This window comes from Alligator mississippiensis, chromosome 1 (assembly GCF_030867095.1).
Source record: "Alligator mississippiensis isolate rAllMis1 chromosome 1, rAllMis1, whole genome shotgun sequence".
NCBI lineage: Eukaryota > Metazoa > Chordata > Crocodylia > Alligatoridae > Alligator > Alligator mississippiensis.
Window position 1 is genome coordinate 308,946,007 of NC_081824.1, and position 13,996 is coordinate 308,960,002.

General features: G+C 39.9%; 1 protein-coding gene and 1 long non-coding RNA gene across 16 annotated transcripts in view; one reads left to right on the plus strand and one right to left on the minus strand.

Annotated features, from left to right (window-relative positions):
- The window catches only part of LOC109282877 (uncharacterized), a 49,015-nt gene extending 46,326 nt beyond the window's left edge, over positions 1 to 2,689 (minus strand). The window contains exons 1-2 of one of the 6 annotated variants that reach the window (XR_009459118.1): positions 2,590 to 2,688; positions 1,753 to 1,844 (exon numbers count right to left, since the gene is read on the minus strand). This is a non-coding gene — a long non-coding RNA (uncharacterized LOC109282877). Of the gene's footprint in view, positions 1 to 1,752; positions 1,845 to 2,589 lie in introns of all 6 variants that reach the window. The other 5 variants (XR_009459120.1, XR_009459119.1, XR_002089910.2 and 2 more) reach the window with 5 other exon arrangements.
- DMD (dystrophin) overlaps positions 1 to 13,996 on the plus strand; it is a 2,172,325-nt gene that overhangs the window by 346,815 nt on the left and 1,811,514 nt on the right. The window contains exon 1 of one of the 10 annotated variants that reach the window (XM_019486283.2): positions 6,312 to 6,521. The exons of the other annotated variants lie outside the window; for them this stretch is intronic. Coding sequence (XP_019341828.1) covers positions 6,503 to 6,521 — 19 coding nt within the window. The 5' untranslated portion in view covers positions 6,312 to 6,502. Of the gene's footprint in view, positions 1 to 6,311; positions 6,522 to 13,996 lie in introns of those variants that run through there. 10 annotated transcript variants of the gene reach the window in all.

Below are 13,996 nucleotides of genomic sequence, written 5' to 3' on the forward strand. Positions count from 1 at the left end.
AGAGAAGACTGGGAGGGAACTTAATAGCCTCCAACTACCTGAAGTGGGGTGTGAAAGAGGATGGAGCTAGACTGTTCTCGGTGGTAGCAGATGACAGAACAAGGAGCAATAGTCTCAAGTTGCAGCAAGGGAAGTTTAGGTTAGATATTAGGAAGAATTTTATCACTTGGAGGGTAGTAAAACACTGGAACAGGTTACCCAGAGAGGTGGTGGAATTTCCATCCTTGGAGGTTTTCAAAACCCAGCTCAACAAAGCTTTGGCTGGGTTGATCTAGTTGGGAATGGTCCTGCTTTGAGCAGGGGATTGGAGTAGGTGACCTCCTGAGGTCCCCTCCAACCTTAACTTTCTATGATTCTATTCTATGAATTTCAGGACTTTGCACTTGTTCTTGTTGAATCTCATCTAATTGATTGTGGATCTTTTCTCCAGTCTATCCAGGTCATTTTGGATCTTAGCCCTGCCCTCCAGAGTGTTTGCCACTTCAACCAACTTGGTGTCATTTACAAATTTGCTAAGTGTACACTCGATCCCATCATCCAAATCATTAATGAAAATGTTGGACACTACTGGAGCTAGGCAGACCCCTGGGGAACTCCCCTTGATACCTCCTTCCAACTAGATATTGAGTCATTGGTGACTGCTCTTTGAGCGCTATGAACATTCCTTACTGTATCATCACCTGTATTTCCTTAGCTTAGTACTTAGGATGGTTAAATATTTGCAACTTAGAATGGAAATATTTCAGAAGACCGCAGCTTTCAGTAATTGTTCTTTTGTGTGTTCTATATGTGTAACACAGAGTCATTATTTTCAAAGTTCTACATAAATATTAATTTAAAATAAAAATACTATGCAGGCTGAGGTTGCTGTTTCTAAGCTTGTCACACATAAGGGCCACAAGTGTTTTATAATACATTTTATCCTTTTTATTTTTTGTACATTTGTCTGCACGCATGTTTTCTTTTTTGTGTTATGTTAGCTGAAGAAGTATCTTGGAAAGTCTGGATATTCTCTATTGCTTTGTCAGGACGAGTGAGACCATGTAGTATGTGGCATTGCAGACACATCTGTGGTGCCACATACTACATGTTCAACTGTTCTCCATGCTACAAGAGAGCAGTGCATGGGCTTTTTTGACCCCTGCATATCCAGGGGCAAAGAAACCCATGCATAAAAAAAAAAGCAGAGTGACGCACGTGGGGGCAGCATGCGCTACTCAAAACTGGAGCCTGGTGGGCCAGAGCCATGCTGTAGCTGCTGACCAGGCTCCATGTGGCAGGATCACTATTGCTGCAGCCCCAGGAGACCCCCAGGACCCCAGGAAAGGCTGCTGAGGCCAGGCCAGTGCAGAATTGTGTTGTATTGCAAGTTACCAAAAACCTAGGGGAAAAAGAACTTAGAGATCTTAGCCTCCGAGGACAAAGAGTTTTGATGGTGTTTTAGAAGGAGAGAAGCACAGAGTCTTCACTCAGCTCACAAGTTTTATTTTGTTACATTCATTGTTAACATATTCAGGCAGTACACAGTGTGAATCATACTAAAAGCTGGTTAATACAGAATATTTGGCACACTATATATAGCATACGAGTGAAACTACAGAACTGATAATAATGTAACACAGACACATAATTATTCATGTGCACAGCATTGGTTACCTCATGAAATGTTGTTTTTTTTTCTGTACAGTATGTCATGTATTTTAGTTGTAAATTCAGAAGCACATCAATGTGCAGAAAGGAAAGAATAATTACCACTTGGTGCATGGAGCAAAATCTTTGGGATGCAAGAGGTAGATTCAGGGAGTAAAAATATAATACCAGCAAAAGGTTTTGCTGTTGTTGGTCTAAGGGAAAGAAAAGAAGAAAAAGGTGAAGAGGGACTATTAACTATCATCTTTGAGAAAAGACAGTCTCTGTTTAAAGAAATATATTTCACCTTGGCAGGCTTCTCTTATTGCTTGAATAACACAATTTGAGACAAAATGTGAAAAATAAAACAAAAATCCAGTTAAAAACCAATTTAATGGGCACTACAAAAATATACAAGACATTCCAATATCCTGTAGGAGAATATATGCATAATATACATAATTTTGTGTGCACTAATAAGCCTGCTAAAATACAGTGAAAATGAAGATCACTTTTCCACAGCATGGCAAAATAACACTGGATTTAGGTACCACCACTTATCGTAGGAATGAAATCCTATTTTCAACAGAGTTGTCCTCAGTGGAGCCAGGTTTTTTCCTGAGATATTAGTAACTTGTCCTTTGCAAAAGTCTTTATTTTAATTTTAATTGGTGCTATTTTTTCTTATTCTGCAATTGCCAGTAAGTGCTTCAACCTGAAGCAACCTTACTATCTCTTTTTATATAGGCCTCCCCAATAGTAACAACTCTTAAGTTCAGAAGAATGTAATGAAGTTTTCTCAAAAAGCACCTTCTCTCACTAAGCTGCTAATAAAGACTATTCTGATTCCCTGTAAAAACTAGTGTTTCCCTGCTAAAATTTGTAGCCTTATTACCCAGTGCTCCCAATAAGTAGTGATAGAGAGAGAAAGATTTAGACACTTTGGGTAGGGTCACTTACCTTCCTGCCGTTCTCTTGTGTCTAGTCCATGTATTTTTTCACAGCAGCAACTAGGATAGAGTTAATGAACAGCCACAGTATGTGTCCCAGCTGTGACTCAACAGCAGATTAAAATCAGCAGCTGTGCAAGGCTGCAACCCTGGTAATAGGTTGGACAGAGGTACCGTGGTTTCAGACAAGTAGGCTGAGAGGAGCTGTGAAAAGAGTAGCACGAGGAGAGACAATATTAAGGAAGAAACATAGCTAGAAAGAAATGGTCCTGTCTGACATAAAATGCAGAGGAATGGGTGGGTGTAGGTTCTCTTATCCCTCCACACCCTGGAAGGAAAGGGCCTAGGTCCAGGGAATTTACATGGGGTTCATAGCTTCTGGGCTTTGGGGTCTGAGTTTGAAATGTGTTATCCTGACAGGGCAAACTACACAGGGAAAGAGGGTTGTTGCTGACAAAAGGTCATGATGCCTGTTGTGATCCAAAGGGGCTCGTACACATAGTATGTGAGCTCTCCTAAAGCTGTCTATTACTATTGTACATCTTTTTTAATGATTCTCTTTTTATACACCAAAGGAATAACTACTTTTAAGGCAGAAATTATTACTGTGATGTTTTGGCATAGTGTAAAGCATGCATGCCCAGTATTCTGTCCACTGTGCTCCAAAGTTTATTTAAAAAAAAAAAAAACGTTGCCAATCATGCAAAAAATGCAATGGAGATTTAAAATTTCTCAACCATGCAAAATCTTTCTACTAGGAGAAAAAGCCTCTGGGAAATGCTTCCCTAGACAAAACTGCTGCAAAGAAATTGCTTCTAAGCAGTGCTTCCTTTGGCAACCCCCCTTGCTAGATGCATCTTTTCCTCAGTTCCTGCAGTGAAGCTTTTAAAATTGTAGCAGGGAACAAATGACAAGTGAACTAAGCCCTCCTCCTACTTCATCTTATTTTAATGGATCAATGAGATCCTTTAAAAATTTGGATACCTATCCCCCTTTGCATCAGGGCTGTTTAATTTGTTAGCAGCCAGCAGTTATAGCAGTAGGAGCCATACAAGTGGGGTCCACAGCTCCCACTCACTCCATGGCTACAAGCTCTTATGGTACAGCACAAGTAGGTGGCTTTCCCCTGACCTATACCTCTCATTGGTGGGCTGAAGGGTGACTCCCCACATCCTTGACTGTGGGATCCCTTGGCACTGCAGGCTGTGCTGTCTTGCCCTGCCCCTTAGGTAGGGGCAATAAGTGAAAGCCAGAGAAGGGAGGGGAAGCCTCAAGTCCCCATCTGCAGTAGCAGCTGGAGTGATGGGGGAGCCATAACAAGGGGGAGCCTAGGGACTGCAGATTAATCCCTTGTGGGTCCTATGCATCCTGTAGCTGCCAGTTGGATAGCCCTGCCTTCAGCTTCTTACTTAAGACCAACCTCTACTATGACACACAAAATTAGGACTGTTTTATTTGAGGACAACCATTTTTTGTCACTCAGGATTTTTTTAAAATTCTGAAAATGAAACAATATTTGAAACCATCCATTATCTGATTTTCATTACCTTTGCCCATCCTTCCCTCCTTTTCTATGCTCTCCCACCCTTTACCTATGCTTATTCTATCTTGTCTAAAATTTGTCAAGGTCTTGAGTTTAGTATCATATAACTAATCTGTGTTTCTATAACTTTAAATTTCCATTAAGTCTTGGTCTTTAATTCTAGGAAAAGATTGATCCAAAAGTGAATGTGTCTATTAAGTCTGTCAAAGTTGGGTCTTGTTCCCTTTCACAACAAACTTCCCTTTAAACTTTGTGTTATACATTTCCTGCAAAAATTGCCTTGGTAGAAAATACATTTGGAACATGCTTATAATTGAGGAGAGATAATTGGTTAGGTCTTGCAGACTGGTCAAGCTGTGTGCAGAGCAGAGTACAAAGAGGGGCAAGATTTGCTGTAACTTCTGCTTGTTTACAGAAGTCTAGAAGAGGCTGTTCTTGCAGCCAAAGGATTCAAGAGGATGCTGGTTATGCTTCCTCATTTCTAGACCTGAGGTTGCCTTCTGTGCTGGGAAAAGGAGAAGATGGAACATTCCCCGTCATTCTCTACCTGTTAGGAAGATTCTCAGATAGTTTGGGGTTTCTAGCTTCTTTGTATTGCCAAAGTAAAATAAAATATTACAACAAGGACAAGGATCTGGCCCACTATCACTGGTTCTGAGGCTTGGTCTAAAGACTCAATCTATTTTTTTTAAAAACAAAATAAATGAATCTCAATAAATCAAAATACTGACATTTATGAACCTTTAAAACTAACAATACAAGTGCTCATCATTTATAAATCAAATGTTTAGTCCATTCTTTTTGGAATCAACATATTAGATTGAAACTACTGTCTTATTAGAGAAGATGGACTGAGTTCTGTTATCTTATTTTCCAGGTTGGATTAAAGATTGTTTTACAAAGGATTAACAATTTTTTGTTCATTTGTTTCTTTGGGTTGGTGTTTTCTGTATTGTTACTGTTGCCAAGAAAGACCTTCCAGGACAGACTGTTATGTAAAATGTTGTGAAGGACATCTAGTCATTTTTAATTATGTTGGTGCAAAATTTGTCCTGTTCAAAAAAAGAAAAAGTGAGGAAAAGAAATCAATAACTTGATTTTTTTTTTTCCTTTTCCGGGAGACATCTAAAGACCAGAAAGAACACAATATGGATATATAAATACAGCCATATCTCCTGACCTAGGGACAGACGTTACACATAAAGCAATATAAGTGATTGGAAATTGGGTCCAATATGTAATACAACAGAAGTTTAGTGCACACAGACCACTTTCAAATGACCGAAACTGATTTAAGGTGAACCTGGATGGATGTAGTATGTGACTTAACTGATTTAGGTTAAATTGGTTTATTGAACTTCTGTCCCAGAACCCTTCCAGATTTAGGTTAACTCAGTCCCCCGGCATCCCAAGATGTGTTGTACCTCCTTTGCAGGGTGGGAGGGCTAACCTTGGCCTAAGCTGTCTGCTCCAGCTGAACAGGGAGGATGCTCTAGCTCCCTCTGGCCTGAGCCACTACAGGCATGTGGCTGCATTTCTGGAATCAAAAGTGAATGTTTGTTCACTTGCTTATCAGTGCAGTCTGCGCAGCTTAGACTAACTCATGAAGACTGAACTGATTCAGCCTCAGGCTTTTTGGCTGTTTGTACTTAGCCCTGAACATTAAAATAGATTTATAGATTTTAGGGACAAACACTTGGAAGGCTTAACCTGTATAAAAATAAATACTAAGTCACCAGGTAGGATTTCCCAGGGAGTTAAAATGTATGTTCAAGAAGACTGTAAAAAGAGGAGACATTGTATTTTTTTCACATATGTGTTCATATATGCCACTGTATTACATTGCTTGGATGAAGCGTAGCTAAAAGTACAAGAGCTTTCAAAATGTGAATCCATTGCCCTAGTTCCTACACAGCACTATTACTTTTCTGCTGCAGGCTGCCATACAGAAATCATGTATGAAACAGGCGGTCCAGCTAATGCTGAGGAAACTGAGATTACTGATTAGAAGAGAACATAATCAGATAGATTGAGGCTCTGTGTGTGTGTGTACGTGTGTGTATGGATGTCTAGGAAGGAACCATTGCTATGAGAGGGGAGGGTTTGGATCACACACTGGATATATATTCATGGGGAGTACCTCACTATTATTTAGGACAGCAGAATTGGACATTACACTCCAGAGAGCTTCTGAAAGGATTATGCTGCTTTCTGTGTCTATAATGTTGGGCAGAGATTATGTGCTTGCATTACCTGCGCTTGGCTCTCAGTCTCCCTCCAGGTTTTTTTGTACTTAGTAGAATGTGATAGAGAGAAGTACCAACAGGGAAATCAACAAAAAGCTTTCCTATGAAGGTAGCAAGACACTGCAGTATTGGAAATGTCTGGTGACTCATCTGGTGAGTAAAAGCAGTAGATAAATATTCAGGAGAATGAACATTAACAATATAGTCTAAGCGCAACATTAGGTCAGCTGGTGCCTCTTGGGATACCTTTGGAATACTACTGCACTATGTGTTTATGTAGGTAGTATTTTGTGAAACTTAAGAGTAAAAGAATTTTCTAAGTTAAAGCAAAACTGTACTATTGAGAACAATGCATAACACTGGGATGGTTTTTGTTTGGCAACTGCATCTTGTGTAACTTTTTAGCTGCTTCAGAAATTTGCTTTGAGAATGTCAGTTGCTTGAATGCAAAGTATTTATTTTTGCACACACTGTTTATGAATCTGATTAGGTTACAGATAATAGATTAATCAGGAAGTGGATTATATAAATACATTCAGCATCAATAGTACTGTACATAGAAAGAATTGATGATTCTTTTTAAGTTGAGGCCTTTGATAAAACAGAAAAGTTTAAAGTTCATTATGAACAAATTTGGTCATGGTCAAACGAATTACTCTATTACACAGAATTAGCTTGAAAACTGGGCCACTAGGAGAAAACAACCTTGCAGGCAGTCTAGGATAATCACTTGAAATTTTAGGCTGCAAAAGATCAATTTTGTGGGGTAACTATAATTTCTTCAAATATTTCAATACATCTGGAAATAAATATTGAGACTGCATTAACATATACAGTGTAATAGAACTCATTTTAAAAAATGCATAAAGATGCCTGTTTATATGCATATAACATACTTTTCTATTGAAACAGAACTTCTGTAAGTCCTTTCATATCTTTCCCACAAAGAGGTGACAGAAGTATAGTAAAGTGTTTTCTCTGAAGCATGAATAATATTAAAGATCCCTCTTATTGAGTAAAAAAAAATGTGTTTTTTTTTTAAGTTCTCTTTGTGTTTAAAACAGGTCTTTTTCAAAGTTAGAATTATTTTATCTTGTCTTTTTCCTTTTTTCCCTGATTTGGAGGTGTATAGTAAAGGTTGACACAGTTTAAAGCACTGTATGGAAGCATTATTGCCTTGTGTGTAAATCTAATCCCTCATTTGTACTGGGCCGACTATATGCTATTTCTCATTATTAAATGCCTTTTATTAACCCATTTTAAGGAAAAAAAAACACCTTTTTTCATGTCTATATTTGTGTGTTATTCATAAGACCGATTTCTCTGGAAAGTATGGAGCCCAGTTAATGGTTTATGAGTTCAAGCTGAGCTGAATATAGCTAAGCTCTGTCTTGCTTGACATTTCATCAAAAGCTGTGTTGATTTGCAATGTTTACGGACCTATTTATTGAACCTTCACAGCTTGAACTATGCCACTGAGCTTGTTGACATTGCTGAGTTTATCTCTCAGTACTTGTGCAATCTCAGAAGAAAAGTTTAGAGCAAGTGAGTTATAACTAATTTGTCACAGTTCATAAAATATGCAGTTCCAACAATAAAGTTGATCTGATTGTTTCTTGTTATTGATCATGCTAGAGAGCAGACTATTTTCATGATACCTCAAAACAAGTGAGAGCATGTGCTGCCCTAATATGTTAGCTTCCAGTTTTGAATATGGTGTACCTAACTTGGTTTAATAAGTAGCTTATTAAGGGAACACATATATTCAAATGATAAATCAAATGATCTACGTTTAAAACAGTGCAGTTCAATCATTATTCCCTGTGGAATAGCATTTCTCTGACTTCCTCTCCAGCTCTTATACTGTGAGGAGCAATATATCAAGCAAATAACAAACTGAATCAGGACAGGAAGCTTGTAAATAGCATCCATTCAGCTCCGTGATCAAAACCTGAATGAGGCCATCTATGCTTTCTGATGCTTTTCAGAACATCCTGTCTATACACCTCCTATTTTTAGCCAATAAAACTAAGATATATATCACCTTATAATCTACTACTATTATGGGATCAATACAGCACACTTTTCTTTTTATATTCCCTGAACAGATATAGACAGAATAAGTGCAATTATCTGGTGCCTATGAAACAGAAAACACAAGAAGTTGTTTATTAGAGTGAATAAAATATTCTGTGCTGTCCAGAACAATTCATTTCGCTTTAGTTTGTTATTACTTAGCCACAGTTATGATATTGTGGACTCAGCTGGCATTCTTGCTCATTCTGTTGTTAGTCACATCTTTGGTACTTGTATATGGTGAATCTTCAATATGCACAAAACAAAAATGAAAAGGTTAGAGTTCGGACAGTTTCTGCTACACTGATCTCAGTTAGCTTTGGATGGGGCCCTTGTCTCCCATTCAATAGTAGATGCACAAAAATCTGGTTCTCCAGGTAACAATGAGTACTGCATATTGATTGCTAAACTACAATCACATTTCATGGGTACCTTCCATGGAAACATTTTATTAGGGATAATTTGGTATGAATGAATATGAAATTTATCATCTGAGATTTAAACAATTTGAATTTACTTGGGAGTAAAAGCAAGGCCCAGGGAGGAATAGGACCCCTGCTAAATGGGCAGAAACAATTGGTGACAGATGGGGGGAAAAGGCTGAACTCCTCAACGAGTTCTTTGCCTCAGTGTTCCTAAGTGAGGGGCACGACAAGTCTCTCACTGGGGTTGTAGAGAGGCAGCAGCAAGGCACCAGACTTCCATACGTAGATCCTGAGGTGGTGCAGAGTCACTTGGAAGAACTGGATGCCTTTAAGTCGGCAGGCCCGGATGAGCTCCATCCGAGGGTGCTGAAGGCACTGGCCGACATCATTGCAGAGCCACTGGCGGGAATATTCAAATGCTCGTGGCACACGGGCCAAGTCCCGGAGGACTGGAAAAGGGCTAACGTGGTCCCCATTTTCAAAAAGGGGAGGAAGGAGGACCCAGGCAACTATAGGCCAGTCAGTCTCACCTCCATCCTTGGTAAAGTCTTTGAAAAAATTATCAAGGCTCACATTTGTGAGAGCCCAGCAGGGCAAATTATGCTGAGGGGAAACCAGCACGGGTTTGTGGCGAGCAGATCATGCCTGACCAATCTAGTCTCTTTCTATGACCAGGTTACGAAACACCTGGACACAGGAGGAGGGGTGGATGTCGTATACTTAGACTTCAGGAAGGCCTTCGATACGGTATCCCACCCCATACTGGTGAACAAGTTAAGAGGCTGTGACGTGGATGACTACACAGTCCGGTAGGTGGTGAATTGGCTAGAGGGCCGCACCCAGAGAGTCGTGGTGGATGGGTCGGTCTCGACCTGGAAGGGTGTGGGCAGTGGGGTCCCACAGGGCTCGGTCCTTGGACCGATACTCTTTAATGTCTTCATCAGTGACTTGGACGAGGGAGTCAAATGTACTCTGTTCAAGTTTGCAGATGACACAAAGCTATGGGGAGAAGTGGACACGCCGGAGGGCAGGGAACAGCTGCAGGCAGACCTGGATAGGTTGGACAAGTGGGCAGAAAACAACAGAATGCAGTTCAACAAGGAGAAATGCAAAGTGCTGCACCTAGGGAGGAAAAATGTCCAGCACACCTACAGCCTAGAGAATGACCTGCTGGGTGGCACAGAGGTGGAAAGGGATCTTGGAGTCCTAGTGGACTCCAAGATGAACGTGAGCCGGCAGTGTGACGAGGCCATCAAGAAGGCCAATGGCACTTTGTCGTGCATCACCAGATGCATGACAAATAGGTCCAAGGAGGTGATACTTCCCCTCTATCGGGCGCTGATCAGACCGCAGTTGGAGTACTGCGTGCAGTTCTGGGTGCCACACTTCAAGAGGGATGCGGATAACCTGGAGAGGGTCCAGAGAAGGGCAGCTCGTATGGTCAAGGGCCTGCAGACCAAGCCCTACGAGGAGAGACTAGAGAACCTGGACCTTTTCAGCCTCCGCAAGAGAAGGTTGAGAGGCGACCTTGTGGCTGCCTTTAAGTTCATCACGGGGGCACAGAAGGGGATTGGTGAGTATTTATTCACCAAGGCGCCCCCGGGGGTTACAAGAAACAATGGCCACAAGCTAGCAGAGAGCAGATTTAGATTGGACATTAGGAAGAACTTCTTCACAGTTCGAGTGGCCAAGGTCTGGAATGGGCTCCCAAGGGAGGTGGTGCTCTCCCCTACCCTGGGGGTCTTCAAGAGGAGGTTAGATGAGTATCTAGCTGGGGTCATCTAGACCCAGCACTCTTTCCTGCTTATGCAGGGGGTCGGACTTGATGATCTATTGACGTCCCTTCCGACCCTAACATCTATGAATCTATGATTATGTAAGCAGGCATATGTGCATAAAGTATAGGGGATGCCACTACTTTAGGTAGTATTCAGATCACTTTTGCATGTACATATGGAAAAACAAATGCATTTTAATCACCCAAGGACATTATCATACACAGAAGTTCAGTAGGGGTACTTTATTGAGGTGAACAAGATTCTGCATAGGCAAAAGGGGGTTGCCCATATAAATTTGTTTACAGAAGCCAAAGACTATTTGATTAAAAGGTCTGCAAGTATTTAGATTCACTTGTCATAAGTGCTGTTATGCTCATTTTAGATCTAATGAAAATTTAAACTGCATTTATTTTGTTTTTATTTTAACTTCTTCCTTCCGATTATTCTGTTGACAAACTCTCTTCCAGTATCAGTTGCCAAATTTACTGAGCATCAGTTTTGTTTTGTTTTTTACCAGATGTGCCAGCAGAAGTTTCTGATCTTTTTTTATGTTTGTTTGTTTTCTGTTAACCTTTGTTAAATCTTCCTGAATAAAATTTTGAAATAATGGTATTGAGGGAAAAAAATCCTCTGGTTGCATATAATCTCAACGGAAGATCCCAGCCTCTAATGAATAAGAGATATGGAAACTCTTACAGATTGCCGAAGCACAACCTTGAGGTAGCACAGGCTTTGAGGGGGAAGTGGCCACCCTTTGTATTGCAAGTGAGCCATGCTACCAGTCTTGGAAATCCTAGTCACAGGAATAACTCTTCCTAACTTTTCTTAAATCTGGAGGCACAGTTGTCTGAATGGAGAACCTTTAGTTATATTTTTTTCTTGCTCTAATTAAAACAGTTGACTTGAACAACACAAAGCAAAACTCATACATTGTGTCAAGTTTTTGCACTAACAGGGTAATGTCAATCACTCAATAAGTTCTGTTTATAAGTGGATTTCTGACTATCTTGGTATTTATGATGACCATCTAAATTGGTATTATTTTAAACAATTCTTGTGTGTGGTCCAGAAATGATGAGGAGGAAATTTTTGAAAATGCAAAAAAGATATGCTTTGTGTGAGTGAGAGAGAAACAAAACAAATAGGGCCAGATTGTATGCCACTTACTGGGCATGCGAGTGGACTTTGGCATTTAAGTGCCATTCTATTGTACCCTGTTTGAATTGCTGAAAAAACATGAATAATTCTACATTCACACAGTCATCTAATACTGAAGATTGAGACACAGAAAATCAGTAAAAAGGAGAAAGATCCCCCCCCACCCCTTAACAATTTTCAGGGACTTGAACAAGGTGGAATAGGAACATGGTGAATTCCACATACACAGTGGTGTAACTAAGGTGGGGCAAATGGGACAACTGCCCCAGGGACCAACCTGGGAAAGAAAGGTGGCAATTGGTTTCTGTTGGCAGCCATGTGAAAACAATAGTTTCCTCTGCCCCTGGGCCCAAGGTGCTTTGCTCTGTTTCTACGCTGCTTCATGTGTGTGCCAGATAAATGGAGTAAAATCTGATCCTAGATGTCTCTCACAGAAAAAGAATTGAATCTTAACTGTTAGCAGCATTGGATTTAGGAAGTAATATTTCCTGTGCCTTATTGAACAACTTGAATAAAGCCAACAAATCCTTAATGGTCTTTTATTTTGCACACTCTTCCATGCCTGCTCCCAGGATTCAGAAAAAGGCATATGTATCTGTTAGTCAAGGGCTTAAAAATCATTAAGTTTTATGATCAATGCATTTGTTACCTGTAGAAAACAATAACTTGGTCATTCTTGTGAGTGGATGCAAGAAATCTCTAACACCATCTCTCGTGATCTGCAAACTAGGCATGGTTGGGTGGCGAATTTCCTAGCTGAAGATATCTGCATTGGCAGAGATAATCTGCTGCTGCTGTTAGATTACCTGCTTGGTGAATTACATTTTATTTATTAGCACTTCTGTGACCAAACCTGAGTTCTGCACAACTCATTGAACAATATTACACTTCTAAATGCTTGTTAAATTATAGTCCTACCCAGTTTTGATGCAGACAGTGACTTATAGGTGAACACAAACTTGAAGACCCTGGAAAAATACAGCAGCCAATTAGTTTTCTCATCTGCTATTGGGATCATGTCTCTTTTATACTGATTTTCTTAGAACATAAGTCTCTCTAGTAATAGAGTCATCTTCTGTTAACGTATAGGCTGATTCATGTGGCTGGATTCTTCTTGATGAAGTGTCTACCAGTTCTGAGAGAGCCTGTGCATTTCATTCAAAACTCCCTACTCAGTTTTCACTTATCTGGCAGATGTGTCATTAGAGGTTGGTGATGAAAGGAAGCTGAAGGAACAATATTTCAGCAAGCTGTCTTCAGGATTAATAAGGCTTGTGCTTGCAAATGTACATTTATTTTCATTTCTGAATCATTATTTCATTGCTGAATTTTGTCTAATTCTAAGAACAGCTGGACAGATGATATAGAATTTAAGCTTAACACCTGAAGTCTTCAGCAAGTTCCTAAGTGATAAAGTTCAGGATATAGACAGATGCAGCAGTTGTATCAATATCAAATAACGCAGATATAAACTATATAAACTGTTATGATACAACTGTTATGTCTGCCTGATGCTGTAGCTACCAGAATAGCAAACCCTCCACAATTGTAATTCTGTGTCATTCAGGTTAAAGTTGCAGCAATTTAGCTTACTTGTATCACTGGCCCAAGAACAAAAATCATAACTTTATTGCATACCAAAAACCTTTGAGTTAGATGCACATAATGAGGTTATGGCTTATGACACCTTGCCTACACATTCTACTATCTCTCTACAGCTCTCATCCCCTTTAAATGCCCTAACTACCTCTCTTTTGGTCTTTTATGTCATCAGGTTTTTTTTGTGTCAAAGATTCTTTGCTTGGTATGTAGCTATTCTGTTTGCTCCACAGGTTTACTGTCCATTTCTCCTCTTTACTGACCACTTTCATTTAAATAAATGAAAGACAAGTTTTATCCAGCTTTGATCTTAGGCTGTATATGCTTCTTTCTCAGACTTGAGCAAAGGAAGATAATTAGCTTTTAGTCTGAATCAGGCAGGGCAGGGTGGCACATTAAGGACTAACTCAACCAGAATGGCATCAGCTTTTATGGGTGGTTGCCTACTATATCTGTTATAACATCTGATAAAGTAGGTTGTTGCCTACATAATCATATACCATTCTGAATTGAACTTTACAGTGATACCTTGCTCTGATTTCTGCCAGACCTGAGCAAAGGCATTTTGTGCCTGACAGCTTGCCTAATGCCT